This window comes from Nesoenas mayeri (assembly GCF_963082525.1).
Source record: "Nesoenas mayeri genome assembly, chromosome: 17".
In the NCBI taxonomy this organism is placed as follows: Eukaryota; Metazoa; Chordata; class Aves; order Columbiformes; family Columbidae; genus Nesoenas; species Nesoenas mayeri.
Genome location: NC_137565.1, coordinates 11207846 through 11222408, shown reverse-complemented (window position 1 = coordinate 11222408; position 14563 = coordinate 11207846). Strand labels below are relative to the sequence as shown.

At 47.5% G+C, this 14563-nt stretch overlaps 1 protein-coding gene across 1 annotated transcript in view; it reads left to right on the top strand.

Moving 5' to 3' along the window:
• TBX5 (T-box transcription factor 5) overlaps positions 1–11167 on the top strand; it is a 39210-nt gene extending 28043 nt beyond the window's left edge. The window contains exons 8-9 of the mRNA XM_080355291.1: positions 1441–1667; positions 10214–11167. Coding sequence (XP_080211417.1) covers positions 1441–1667; positions 10214–10797 — 811 coding nt within the window. The 3' untranslated portion in view covers positions 10798–11167. The remainder of the gene's footprint in view (positions 1–1440; positions 1668–10213) is intronic.
• The last annotated feature ends 3396 nt before the right edge of the window (positions 11168–14563 follow it).

Genomic DNA, 14563 nt, shown 5'->3' with positions numbered 1-14563 from the left:
TGCCAGCCCCGCGGGGAGGAGCTGCTGGGCTTCCAGGGGAAGAAATCCCACCTTTGGAATAGGCTCTGCTTGGCAAGCCACCGGTGCCTGGGGTTTGGAAAGCTTTCATGGCACAATGAGAGACACATACATTTGGTTTTGAGCTCCTGGGTGAGTTTTCCCTCCGTCACAGCTTGGTTGTTGATGTTTCTGGCAGCCACCACAGCAGTGGTTTGGATGAAAGCTCCCTGCTGTGAGTAGGTTTATATAATTGGGATTGTTCAATTTTGTAAATAAGTTCTGAGTTGCTCCTTCTCTGAAGGATGTTAATTGGAGATTCGGTGCTCCTCCTCGATGTGTAAGTGGCCAGGTGAGTTGCTGATGGGATTTAAGGACCTGTTCTTACTACAGCATAATGATTTTGGGCAGGTGAGTAGGATACCTCAAAGCCAGCTTGGTCCAATAGTTATAGTCTCAAAGAAGAAAGCTTATGTCAGAATCTGGGCTTTGGTTTGTGGCTGCTCTGAGCCTGGTGGCACTTTGCGAGGTGCTGCTGTACTGCTACTTCATATTTATGTGTTTTAGCAAGTCTGTGGGTTCAGGGAGCACCCGACTATCTTGGAGACAGCCCAGGAGGAGGCTTGCACCTCACCTCAAGTTTCTGAGACTCAGCTTCAGTTTTCCCCCCTGCAGAGCCGGAATAATCCTGTCCAGCCACGATACTGATGTGCTTAGAGAAATCTCTCCAAAACACACTGTAGGGTCTTGTAGGAGAGGGGATTTGCAGTCAGCGTTGGCAAAACATCCTTGCTTCAAAACAGATTTCAGGGCAAGGGAACAAACCAGAATTTCCACCAGTGCTCACCTTCCCAGCCCAACTTTGCTGAGGTTTGTGGTTTTGATGTGCAGCAGGTCTTGGTGATTTATTTATTTCTCTTTTCTGAGCGCTCTGGAGTGGAGCTTGTTCTCTGGTCCAGGGATCCTCTGTCCAGGACAGCAAGGCTGGCAGACCCTGGGGAAAAGGAATGGGGACAACTACCATAAGGAGAAAAAGTAGATCTAAATATTTAATCGTTCTACAAATCAGCTTGTAAAATGACATTTTTATTTACATGCATGTGCACATCCACATATACAATATAAATAGTATATAATTTATAAATGCTATCACAATATGTAAATATAAATCTTGTGTATTTAGACATAACTGCATATATCTATTTGATGTATGGGTGTAAAACAGCAGTTGTAGTGGAAGAGGCGCAAATCTAAAAGGAAAGCGAAATAGTAGAATGCTGCATGGATAAAGTGCGATGGAGCTGCAGTCTCCTGGGAGGGATGTCTCCATTTCCCTGAAAGTCTAAACAACCACCATGACACTAATGTGCTGCCTTCGTTTATTAATCCACTGATGTATTTATTAATTGATTGCTTTCCTGCCTTGTTTTCTTTTCTTTTTAGTAAAGAGTACCCAGTTGTTCCCAGGAGCACAGTGAGACAAAAAGTGTCTTCGAATCACAGCCCCTTCAGTGGCGAGACCAGAGTCCTTTCTGCCTCCTCCAACCTGGGCTCCCAGTACCAGTGTGAGAACGGGGTATCCAGCACCTCCCAGGACCTGCTACCGCCTGCCAACCCCTACCCCATCTCCCAGGAGCACAGCCAGATCTACCACTGCACCAAGAGAAAAGGTCAGGCCTTGGCTGCTCTCCGCTCTGTGCTTTCCCCTTCCTAACATGACCATCAGCATTGTTTCTGATGTTTCCCCTCACTGGACAGCCCCAGGCTCCTTTACACTGATGCTCGAGGATGAGCAAGGGACGAAGGTTGTGTGCTGGAGGTGGGCAGCTCCTCCAGGCAGGGCTGGGAATCTCCTCTCACCTGTGTTAACCTAAAACCCCATCTCTGCTGGGCTGGGAGCAAGTGGTTTGGAGGGGTGGCAGAACCGTTCGCCCACGGTGAATCCACATTCAGTCAGATATCTGGTGCCAGAGATAAAGATGACTTATCTGTCTCCGTAGCCGCCTCAGGCAGGGTTAATCTCCAAGAGGAGATACCTTGACAACTTGAATTTTGCACAGATTTGACTGAGAGTGTCGTGGTTGGGAGACAGTTGTCTGTATGCAGAAAGCAATTCCACTTAAATGCTCGGCCTAATGAATGGGGCGTGGGATTGAAAATCATAATATCCATGTTCGTTCCCCTCTGGTGTGACTGACCTGCTTTGACAGAGCTTGAAGGATCAAACTGTGAGGGCTTTACACTGACTGCTCAGCTCGTCCTGGCGTGAAGAGCCCCGTGATATCGATGGGATAATTGTTCTTGGGCAGGAGTGAGCAGTTTCCAGTCTCTCCAAAAGCAATGGGAATGCTTAGAGGCAGAAACACTTGCAGAATTCAGATAGCAAAAGCCTCGGATCAGCTCCACCCCAGACAGAAAAAAATCGGGAATTTCCAGGGCTGAATGCAACCCTACAGGGTGGGCAGGAGACGATTACTACCTACCCCTGTTCTGTTCTCCCAGGCTTTAGTCTACGTTGCATGGAAAATGCTAACAGGAGTCAGCATGCACTGTGGCATTTGAATGTACCGAGAATTTCTCCAGCCTGGTAGCCTCTCCCCACAGCAGATCTCTTCCTGCTTCCCTGCACGGTCCTATCAGTCAGCCACATGTCATTATTTTTAGTAACATAACCCCTGGGGCGCTGGGATGTGCAGTGTAGACACACAGTCGAAGGTAGTGATGCTGGGAAGTGCTGGCAGACGAGGCGGGGGCAGTGGAAATGATCTCTCACATCCGTGGTCAATCCCTTCAATATTGTAAGAGCATGCGTGTGGTGTACAAGTATATAAGCAAAGCAAAAATAGTTGATAAATCTTAATATTTTCTGGATGTGAGACTGAGCCAAAGAGTGGAAAGCAGACACATGGTTTTCTGACCCCTCCGGCTGACCGGGTGACCCTCGTGCTTGTAGAGAGTGTATCAAAGCTGTGATTGGAAATGGTGACGCTAGACTTGAGGTGGGGAAGGAGGAGTTGCAATGGCCTCCCGATGTCCGTAAGGTCCAAGGTGGGGTGTGTGTTCCTTGCTACCCCCGTGTTGGTGCAGGACTGTGGGTGCGAGGCTTTGGGACACAGCTGGGTCCCTGCAAAGTTGGCGATGGAAAAGCAAGTTCTGCTCACCCTTGGTGTCCTGTGACCTATCCTTGGTGCTCCTTTGCCCCAGAGCTGAGCTTTCACCGCTCCTCTTCCCCTTTGCAAAAAGACCTGACCAAAACAAGCTGTCCCAAATGGCAACAAACCCTTTGGACAACCTCCGACTGCTGCGTGTCCCCACACCGCAGGGCAATTCATCATTCGCCTCCACATTGTAAGGTGATAAGGAATCAGCAGAGGTTTCCTTCCAGTTTTGGGATTCCCGCTAAGTAGTGTCTCCATGGGTGGTTTCCCTCCATCCCCCAATTATCTCACTTCCTCTTATTGTCACAAAAGAGACGACTATCTGCCCTGGAATAAGCTCTCTGGCCCCCTTTGGCCTGCAAGGCCCTTACAAAAGTGCAGGAGACTGGCCAAGCAAGGCTCTGTCTGTGGACCTGATGGCCCCTCATTATCTCTATGATGGCTTGAGTGGCACAAGCCGTTAAGGGCCTTTTATCAAAGCCGCCAAATGCTTTAATCAAGGAGAAGCAATGTCCTGTCCGATACCACTGGCTTCTTCCCTGGAGCTCTACTTCTCAGGAGCCCGAGTCCCTGCTTTCCTCCCTGCGCCTTTTTTTCCCCCCTCCCCATGTATCCAGTAAATCGAAAACAGCCACCAGGGCTTAAAGAAAAGAAATACAAAGTTAATGGGAAACAGAGAGCCAACATAAGCTGCCAAGCAGCTCTTTGCAAAGTGAAATTAATTAAAAAAAAAAAAAGTCACTAGAGATGAGCAATTCTGCTGAGATAAATCAGAACGTGGTCCAATGTTTTGTCTCAAACTCAGACTGAGCGTGACACTTTCTTCTAGCACCGAGCAAGGATCTTTACTGAACTTGGGAAAATAACCTTGCCTATAATATTCCTCTTTCTTTTTCCAGCCTCTCCTTTCTACATGAAATATTAAGCTTTCCCTCACAGCTCTCCTGTTTTCCTACTTTTCTACAGAACTTTTAACAAGCCTCACCATCTAAGGAAAAATGAAAGCAAGACTGTGCTCTTTCCTAATGCACCTCTGTCCTTTTTCTGGACTGGAAGTATTATTGATTTTGTTGGATCATCAACTCTGCAAACACTGACTTCTCCTCTGTCAGTTTAGGCTTTATCTCAAGTAGATTATTTCCTTTTTGCAAGGCTGTGGTTATGGATAAGTGCTTGCAGGGGCAGAGGGCAATTCGACTGGGTTTGAGACCAGCTGGTGTCTGTTTCTTCTGTAACAAATGCCACCACTCTTTTCCAAGATAGTCTCTCAGATATGGCTCCTTCCAGCTTTGACATCTCATGATGTTTCTATGTACCCTTTTTGATCAAGAGGTCAAGTCTTGGTTTAGGCTCAGTTGAGAATAGGTCTGCATTCAAGCAGCTCAAAGGCACCTTATTCAACTTCTACTTCCTTGGTGACCTAAGAGAAAGATTTAGCTCTGTGGCTGACAGTGTTGTTCTTAGCTGTCAAGCCAAGATGGATTCACTCTGGAGATCTGATATGGAGTTACATTACGGGAGAGCAGCAGGGCTGCAAGGGGATGTTATCTCTGAAGGCTTCTCTCTTTCAGGGAGCTGATCTTCTGAATGAGTAAGGAAGGGAGCACACATCCCAGAGCCCCAAATCTGGTGATTCCTGGTGCGTGGGTGGGAGTGTGGGGTCGCAGCATTGGGAATGACCCCAGAGTGGTGCAATGAGGTTCCTGTTCCAGGCACTTTCTGACCATGCTGAAGGCTGGGGAATGGCAGTCCTCAAGGCAAGGATCATCCTGCATTGTATCCCTGCTCCGCACTGAGATTACTTCTGCCGTTTCGCAAAGAGACTGGTTTTGAGAGGACGGATTAACTCCAATCCTGTATCCTACCAAGGAATGGCATCAGTTCTTGATGTGGATTTTGAGGCTGCAACAAAGACCAGTTAGAGCTTTGCCTTTTTTTTTTTTCTTTCTGGTTGTTCTCCACCTCTCTCTCTCTCATTGTTGTGCTTGAAGAAGCCCAAAAGGGCTTACCAGCAGGCAGCTTGCTTTTTGTCTTTCATTTTAGCCCCACGTCCCAATTAGGGCATTGGGGCTTGTTTTCCCCTGTGTTATCCTCTCCCTCAGACTTCCTGCAAACTAAAAAGCCATCTCTCTAAACCTCTGCTCCCTCCCAGCCTTACACAATCTCAACCACTTGACAGATTTCTGGGATGCTTGTGATGCTGAACAGGAGGAGACTGGAACAGCCTTTCCCTGGGGAGGTTTATGAAAGTTGTCATGTTGGCACTCTGAGGGAGAAGAGGGATGTGGCAGAATCCACCGGCTCCAACCAGCGAGGACCGTGTCCTTCAGCCACCTAGTTTGGACATGACCCTGCCCATAAGAAAGAATGTATCTGTCATCTCCTTCCTACTCTGCTGAGGTTGGTGGAGATACAGCAATGCCTTTCCCCCTTCTGCACAAGAACAAGCAGTGTTAGGGTGGATAGACATCTTCATTGATTGAGCTGCTTTTTCCCTCATCCCACCCTGCTTTTCTTTCACTCAAAGTATCTGTAGGACAAAAGTCAGATATAGAATGTCTTGTTGCAGGACATCCTGCTCGTCTTGCCCATGTTAGGAGACACAATAAGTTGGCCAAGGCTTGAGCTGTGCTGCAGCTGGAGAGGTTTGCAGCTTGGGGAGATGCAGTGGAGCCCAGAGCAAGGTGGCTGCTAGGGTACTGAGGGTGAAGAAGAGCCCGCCAGCATGGTGGGGAGATATTCAGAGGGCTGGTGTGCTCCCAGCTTTTGCTGTGCAGCCACATTTCTTGTGGAGCTGTAGTTTCATCAGCATCCGTCTCTCCCATCCGGAGGTGCCTCCTGGGTCTCTGCAGGCGGTGCTGGCAACTTGCTGCCTCTGGAAGAGCTGCCAGATTTAAGCGTTGGATTGTCTCTGCCCCACAACCCTTTCTGTTGCGTTCTTCTGCAGTGCAACACAGCCATATAGAAAACTGTGAGACTGCTGAAATAACCCACGTGTCTCAGGTTTCATGTTCTAGGATGTACGTCTTATTTTTCCTTTAGGGATGCCCGTTTTGGTTGAATCTGTCTTTTCTTTTTTTGAGAGCCCTTGTCAGCCCTGCACACTGGTATTGGTTATTCAGGCTCAGGCTAGATTCATACTAGAAACCAGACTGGATAAAACAGCAGTGTTGGTGATAATCACCCATTGTGTCTCCCTCACAAAGTTGGGATGAACCTACTGTAACATCCTGGAAGTGTGGGTGAGCTTTAAAAACTAAACCAGTTGGGTCCCATTCTTCATTGTCTTCTGTCCCAGGGAGCTGATCGTCATGAATTGGAAAGGAGCTCTCTGGATTTACACCAAGGGAAGAGGTGGGCTCAGTGCAACATGAAATACAGAGATTTTACATGCTTGCATTTCATTCTGGATGGCCCTAATCTTGGAATTGGGAAAATTCCATTTAAAAAGCCATTTTAGTGGTATTTACAACCCAGCTGGAAGTAGTAAATACCGTCAATCTTGGAACTGCTTATGCTCTTGCTCTCGCTCCTTCATTAGATAGATCATCAAATTCCTTGTGAGGGAGCCAGTTTCCACTCCATTCTGCAGGCTTCGTTTTCCTTGGATCCACTTCGGAGCAGCTTCTCCCAAGAACTGGCAGCTTCCGTGGCTTGGCAGAACCTTTTGCTTTTTGAGGCTTGCGCAGTATCGAGGGGCCGGTCACAAGAGCAGATTGTCACCCTTGTCTTCCAAGAATAGCAACAGAAGTGGAGGATGATCAGCCTCTCCCAGGATGGCCAGCAGCTCCCAGAGGTGCCCAGCACCTCCTAGGGCTCAGTGGCAACAGGAAAAGGACAATGGAGTGCTATCAGGGAACAACATCAAGAATCAAACCCAGAGCAGGCAGGCAGTTGTCTCTTATGTCCTGCATATGGTGATGCTGAGGTGAAAGGACGTTTTGGAAGAGACTCATGGCCTTGGAACACACTGTGCAGGCTCCAGCACAGGTGGGGATGACTTTCAACTTCAACCTTCAGCATTGTGTGAGAGCTCTGTTTGACTTGTCCTCCTTTTGCCATTCTCTTACTTGAAGATGTCCTTCTTCCACTTACAGATGTGCTCCACACCCCACAGGGATGCATTTCATCTGCTCTGGGCTGGCTCTGGTCTCTTCAGCCAGGAGTGGTGGGGCAGTGCCAAATCAGACCAGAGAGCCCGGACCAGTGTAAATTCTTCAACTGGCACCAGCTGAGGTTCTTTGCTCTTCATCATCCCATCTAATGATGAAGATGGATGGTTCTCTTCCCTCTCCAGCACTTTGAGGTTACATAGATGAGAAAATCATCAGGAAGAGGGGCCAGAGGGCAGCAGAAGCTGTTAGGGCAGGTTCTGGTCTTTCATTAGCCTCTCTATCCTCTCTGGAGATGGGCACAGTGTCCTTACACATCTTAAATCTGGAGCGACAGTGCCATTTCCACACAGGGCATCGGTAAGCCTGGCTCTAGGGAGGCCAACAGAGTGATCACAAGAGCTTACAGAAGAAAGGGCACCTATAGGGGTTCCACCGAAATTCCGTTGTTTTTGTTCTTCTCGCTTCACCTGCAATGAATTCTGGACGTGAAGCTGCAACTGCGGCTCTGCCTGGCTGGGCTGTGGCGGGCAGCGAAATGTCGGGGCTAAATGGAAAAATCAGCAACCTCAGGTTGTAAGTCAGGCGCGTTTTTTACACAACGGAAAAACAAAGTTTGACTGGTTTGTGTTGTATATTTAAAAAAACTAAAATAAACAGTCAAACCCCAAGCCAATGATTTCTAATGCCAGCAGAGTAATGCGGTTTAATGCTGAAAACTTTATTAGCAGAACAATGCTTCATTTTACAAGACATTGTTTTTCCACCCTAGTGTTCTTATTACTCAGTGGTGGGTTAGGGAGCCAAAACTTTTAGGCTGGCTGTAAGAGCGAGAGCTCAGGCTGTTCTTCCAGATGTATCTTGTGTGATAGACCCGTGTTTAGGAGAGAGCTTAGATCTGTGCTTCCAACTGTTGTCTTTCAGGGGGCTACATCATCTCTACTGCTCCTATATAAAATGAACCTCATCAGGATTAAGGAGATTGATGCACTTTTGCATCTCTCTGCTTACTGTTCTAGCTATTTCAAAGATGTGATTGCATTGCTTGATTATCCCATCCCTTCTGTCCTTATTTAAGAGAAGGCAGAGGAGGAAGAGAACTGGATTATCAGGGCTCTGCATTGCTGGGACTTAGGAGTTGGGTTTTGCTGTTGTCAGGAAAAAAAAACATGGAATGGAAATGAATTTATGGGCAGCTGCTATTATGAAGTCACCGGACACCAAGGGGAAAGTCCCCACAGTTTGTACCATGGTACCTTATGTTTTCTGGGGTTGTCGGACCAAGACTAACAACAGCAGTTGTTCCAGCTGGATGTGGTAGACACCTGAGTGGAAATAATGGGTTATTTTACAAGCTGAGTGGGTACAGCTTCCAGGAGAAAGCACAGGGCTGTTTATAGTATTATAATAAGGGTATGTGCATGTTTACAAGAAATAAAAGGTGCCTTGTTGCCCATCTGCACGTCCTGAATATGAGCACTTGTGTTGGAGTGACCCAGCAGCAGCATCTGTGTTTTGGCAAATGCTTTTTGTGGGGCAGATGCTTTTGATCCTCTTTTTTTATGAAAGTGTTTTTCCTTCTTCTGTATTTTGGGGGTGAAAAAAAAATTGCAACCCAAAACATGTTGGTTGAGAAAATTTGAAAAAGGCCATTTCTTGCAGTATTCTTTCAAACTTCACCCCTGTTGAAAGGGTGCAGCCAAGAGGGCTTTGAGAAAACTGGGATGCTTTTTTTGCTTGCACCAGAAATCTTGTTCTTGCAGCAGCAGCAAAGTTAATCTGGGTCAGAACAAGCTCCCTTTCCCTTGTCTCGCTGTCCTTAAAATCTCTTGGTGAAGCGCTCATCCCTGGGAACTTTGCCATCCATTCCAGCAGAGCTGGATTTCATTTGATGACCCTGCGAATGAATAAATAAGTGCATATTCATTTATTCATTTTGCTTCACCCTAGAGATTTCACCTAAATTGTTTATCTCCTTCCCTCTGTTGGCCCAGGATGCTGCAGCAAACAAAGGGCTCTGCAAGCTGCGCCTTGTTGTTTCTAGCTGTGAAATTTGCTTTTCTTTTTCGTTACCCTTGGCTCCAGCACACAGCCCTGCGTGGATTTATGTGCCTGGCTCCCTTGGCACAGCTAAAGACTGGGGCTGGAAAACTCCAAATTTGATTGTCTCAACTGTGCCATCGCTGATGCTCTCCCGGGGGGATTTTTATTGCGGTCTCCATTTTCATGTCATTTATCATGAAAGGAGATAATTGTAAAGGCTTTTAGTTCACAGCATTAGCTCTGAGCTTCTCAGTTGGGACTGGGGACCACTGGATCCACAGACAGATGTTAGTCCTCTGGACAAAGTGCTGGCAGCAGAAAGGAGATGAGATGGGTGGTGTGGGGTTGTGCATGGGGTATCACCAAACAAGCTGAGCCTCAGGATCCCCACAGCATCTTATAGCCTTGGTTTCCCTCCCAGAGCTCCTAGTTAATCCCTTCCCCAGCCCAGCAAACAGGGCCAAGTGCAAGACTTGGTTTCAGCAGAATTGGTGATGGTTTTAAACTAAAGGAGGGGAGATTCAGGTCAGACACGAGGACAAAAATTGTTGCCCTGAGGGTGGTGAGAGCCTGGCCCAGGTTGGCCAGAGAGGTGGTGGCTGAACCATCTCTGGAGACATCCCAGGCCAGGCTGGACGGGGCTCTGAGCAACCTGAGCTGGTGCAGATGTCCCTGCTCATGGCAGGGGGGGCACTGGGGGAGCTGAGAAGAGCCCTGCAACCCAAACCATCCTGTGCTTCAGATTCATTCCAAAGAAGGGATATGGATTTACCCTGAGAGAAGTGTCTGGATCAGCTCTGTGCAGACTGTGTCCTTGGTAAAACAAGGATTTGTGGAGAAGGAGGTTCAGCTGAGGACACAGTGTTGTTGTTTGTTGCTACCAGGAGTTTTCTCTCTCAACAGATGAGGAATGTTCCACCACCGAGCATCCCTACAAGAAGCCCTACATGGAAACTTCTCCAGCAGAAGAAGATCCTTTCTACAGGTCCAGTTACCCCCAGCAGCAGGGACTGAACACTTCATACAGGACTGAATCCGCCCAGCGCCAAGCATGTATGTATGCCAGCTCTGCTCCCCCCACGGACCCCGTGCCCAGCCTAGAAGACATCAGCTGCAACACGTGGCCGAGCGTCCCGTCCTACAGCAGTTGCACAGTGTCTGCCATGCAGCCCATGGACAGGTTACCCTACCAACACTTCTCTGCCCACTTCACCTCAGGGCCGCTCATGCCCCGGCTCGGCAGTGTGGCCAACCATACCTCTCCCCAAATCGGAGATACTCATAGCATGTTCCAGCACCAAACCTCGGTTTCTCACCAACCCATCGTCCGGCAGTGTGGACCTCAAACGGGCATCCAGTCCCCCCCCAGCAGCCTACAGCCCGCAGAATTCCTGTATTCCCACGGCGTGCCTCGAACCCTTTCGCCCCACCAGTACCACTCGGTCCATGGCGTGGGGATGGTGCCAGAGTGGAGCGAGAACAGCTAACAAGGTGGTGGGGGAAAAAGCAAGAGCATTAGCTATGGGGGGGAAAAAGAGAAGAGAAAAAAAAAAAAGAAAAAAGAAAAAAAAAATGGGAGAAGGGAAAGGAAAAAATACCCTGTTGATAATAAAAGTGAAAGTATTTTGCAAGACTCTTTAACTGAATGTTCACCGATAGCACTCGAGAGAGATGGACACTGATTGAAACCACAGATGAAATAGTCATCAGCCTCCGTGTGACTCGCCCCCCCGCCCCCCCTTTTTTCTTTTGTTTCAAAAGAAAAAAAATCAACAGATCGGCACAATTCTCCCCGCCGCGGTCCCCGCCCCCTTTGTGTCGCTGCCACCGCCAGCCCCGTGTCCTTGTCCTCCCACCCTCCCGCTCTTTCTGTTCTCCAGGGGACACGAAGCTCCTGCTGCCTTTCTCAACACGGTCAGAGTGCTTGAACGAAAACAACTAGGATGTTACTTTTTTTTTTTTTTTTGTGGTGTTGATGTTGACGATGTTATATAATAAATAATAATATATATATATTTTCTTGCAATTTTCTCAAAAAAAAAAAAAAAGACACCAGCCCTTCTTACCAAGGGTGGATTTTGGAGTGGTGTTTCTTTTTCTTTTTTTTTTTTTTTTTAATTAGTATTATTGTTACTTTTCAACAGAAAGAGGTATTATGAACACACAGATGAGAAAAGCAGGTACCTACCTCGCCCAGGGTGAACCCGCTCCCTGCAGGGTCCCGTTTTTCCTTACAAACGCCCCCAAGCCTGTCTCTGCAGGGACCAGCCCCGTCAACTCATCTCCTTCCCCACCCGCATGTCATTCTCTCGCTCTTCTTCTCTTCCCATCTCCCGGTCTTTCTGGGTCCATCAGCCGTCTCTGGCGGAATCCCGGGATATCTTTTAAACTAGAAAACATCCCCGGCTCGTCTCCTGCCGAATATTTTACCGGCGTGCGGAAAGTGAAGCTCTGAGCCAGCTGCGAGGGGGAGGGAACGGGAGGAGAGAGGATGCACAGAGCGAAAGGAAAAACTTTGCTCATAAAAATGATGATGACGCTTGTTTGCAATCCCTGACTTTTCGTTTTTATGGTGCGTTCTTTTTCTTCCTCAGAAAAAAAAAGATAATCAAGGGGATACTGGTCTGGGTATGTTAAGTGAGATTAAGTAAATGCTTGAAAGGAGCAGAAAATGATCGTGAGAGGCTGGGAGGGGGGAGGCAAGAAGAGAAGAAAAAGCAAATGTGTGTAAGTAAAACTGTCTACTGCAGAATTCTTCAGGTGTAAAATTTCCTGGTACTATTTATTTATACATGGCAGTTCCAATAACTCATGGTGTGTCACAAAGCCAGCAGAGCAGCTGATTCGAAGGGGTTAACATTTTTATTGAAACAGAACTTTGCTTTCTTTTCTTCTTTTTTTTTTTTTTCTTCTCTCTCCAAGCTGTGCACACTCTATATAATTTACCTATACTTTTAATTAAAAGTAATTCTAATTAACAAAAGAGGCATACCTGTGTGTCAGCAACTGAGAAGGCGGGTGTGAATGTGTGGGAATGCTGGTATGTGGTGGGAGGAATCACAGACAGGTACCTAAAGCCATGTAGCTAGGAAGAGAAAATAATAATTCCTACCCAGCTATGCTTTCCTATTCTTGTGTGCCAATTTGTGTCTAATAAATACCACATGCTCTGAAGTGCAAGGGACCTGCCCACCTTTTTTTTCCCCCCCCTCTGATTTTGGGGTGTTTTTTTGTTGTTGTTCCATTTTTTTTTCTTTCTGCTTGATAACCATAGGTTTGATTTTTATTTATTTCTGGTGATGGGCTGGGCTTGAGAATGTTGTGTTTATTTGCTACAAAATTGTCTGGGTCCCCCAGGTCCTTTCCACTCTGCCTGTCCCCAAAGGAGATGCTCTTTTGGGGTCATGTTCTCATCGAGGCAGATTTAGAAGAGACGTTGGGATTCCAGGTGGATTCTGGGGTGGTGTTGAGGTGTAACTGTTGCCCATGTCCACACAGAGGGGGTCAGTGGGGGCCTCAGTGAGGGAGGGGAGGATGCTGGATGCTTCATGGGTTGGAAACAAGATGGGGGAAAACAGCTCCAGAGAAATAAAGAGACTGCATTCGAGAAGGTCAGCAGGAAGGTCTCCACTGCATGGCTGGGGAGCTACAGCCACCCCAGGGAGCGGCTGGGGACAGGCCAAGGATGTCCCCCGCCTGTCCCAGCAGCAGCAGCAGCAGCTCGTGGCTGCAGCAGAGGCACGTCCAACATGTGGCCAGCAGCCTTGGTGGTCTCCTGTGCACCAGAGATCTAGGGACACGTGCAAAGGGACAGAAGGAGCCATAGGTATTGTCCCTGGAGACATCCCAGGCCAGGCTGGACAGGGCTCTGAGCAACCTGGTGTGGGTGAAGACGTACCTGCTCATGGCAGGAGTGGCATGAGCATGAGCTTGGAAAGTCCCTTCCAACCCAAACTGTTCTCTGATTCTGTGTAACTCTTCTGTGGGCATAGCTGGGATGTCAAGTTGTATCCAAAGCTGTTTGTCTTTGTGGGACCATCCCCGGAGAGTTACTCAAATGTTGTGTTGCTCAGTAAATCACACGCTTGTTCCTCCAGAATATGCAGTTGTCCAAGATAAATGACTGAGTAAATTGCTCTTTGAGTTAAGGAATGAAAAATTACACTCTATTCAGCTGTCAATGACATTGCGCTTTCCAGGCTTTGTTATCCCACTGCTAATCATGTAATCATCTTATCACTATATGATAATTTACATGTAATTAAATGGCCAGTGGTTACTCTGTAAGTAAAGAGGTCTTACCAGAAATGTGTGGCACGAATCTCAAAGAGTATCAGAGAAACTAAACCCACATGGTAGATTACTTCTCAGGCTTTGGAAGGAAAGCCTCAAGCTTTCAGCTCGACTCATTTCCTCTGAGCTCCTCACATTACTTTTTTGGCTCTTCAGAAAAATGCTGAGGCTCTTTGGTGGAGTCTGCAATGCCATGATGGGCTCTGATCACTGGGGTTTGGCTCCCAAAAAGCCAGGGAGATCCCTAAGGATGCAGCCTCATGAAGCCACATTGGCATGATAAGCGAGGAGGCCATCAGTGGCAGGAGGATGGACCTGTCACATCAGCAGAATCTGGGATGAAGGCAAAGGTGGGTGGGAGGATGCAATATAGTCTTCTCCTCCTCTTCTTGAAGAATTTGTTACTGGCTACTGCTTCAATGGGGCATTTCTGGGCGTTAGCCTTGATGGAGCCCGGTTGTGCCATATGAGCACAGCCTGGTCTTCGTTTGAATTAGTAGGACTGTAAGGAGCCAGATAAGACTTGAAGGAAGGAGGGGACTTGTTCAAATGCCCATGGTGACTCCAGGCTGGATCTGGATGTTCTCAGTCTATGTTGAGTCCTGAGACACAGCTTTTAGTTCCTCCCAGCTCACCAGCTGACCTCGTGGTCCAAAATGATATTGGAAGCTGTCAGGTAGAAGAGTGGTGTTCTCTCCCTTTGGTTGTAATTTTATATTACAAAGAGCCTGACATGATTTCCTTGATTTTTCTTTATGTGGGCTTATTCCTCAGCAGAGCATTATGACAACAATAATAATAAGCAAACAAAAAACTTAGGGGAAAGCATATATAGGAGTTAGTGTTGTAGAAATAATTGGACAAAAGAGATTGCAAAATTCACTCTACTCAGATCCACATTCACCTATCAGAGGTCTTGAAACTTGAGGGAGATCATCCCAGCAGGAAGATCATCCCATC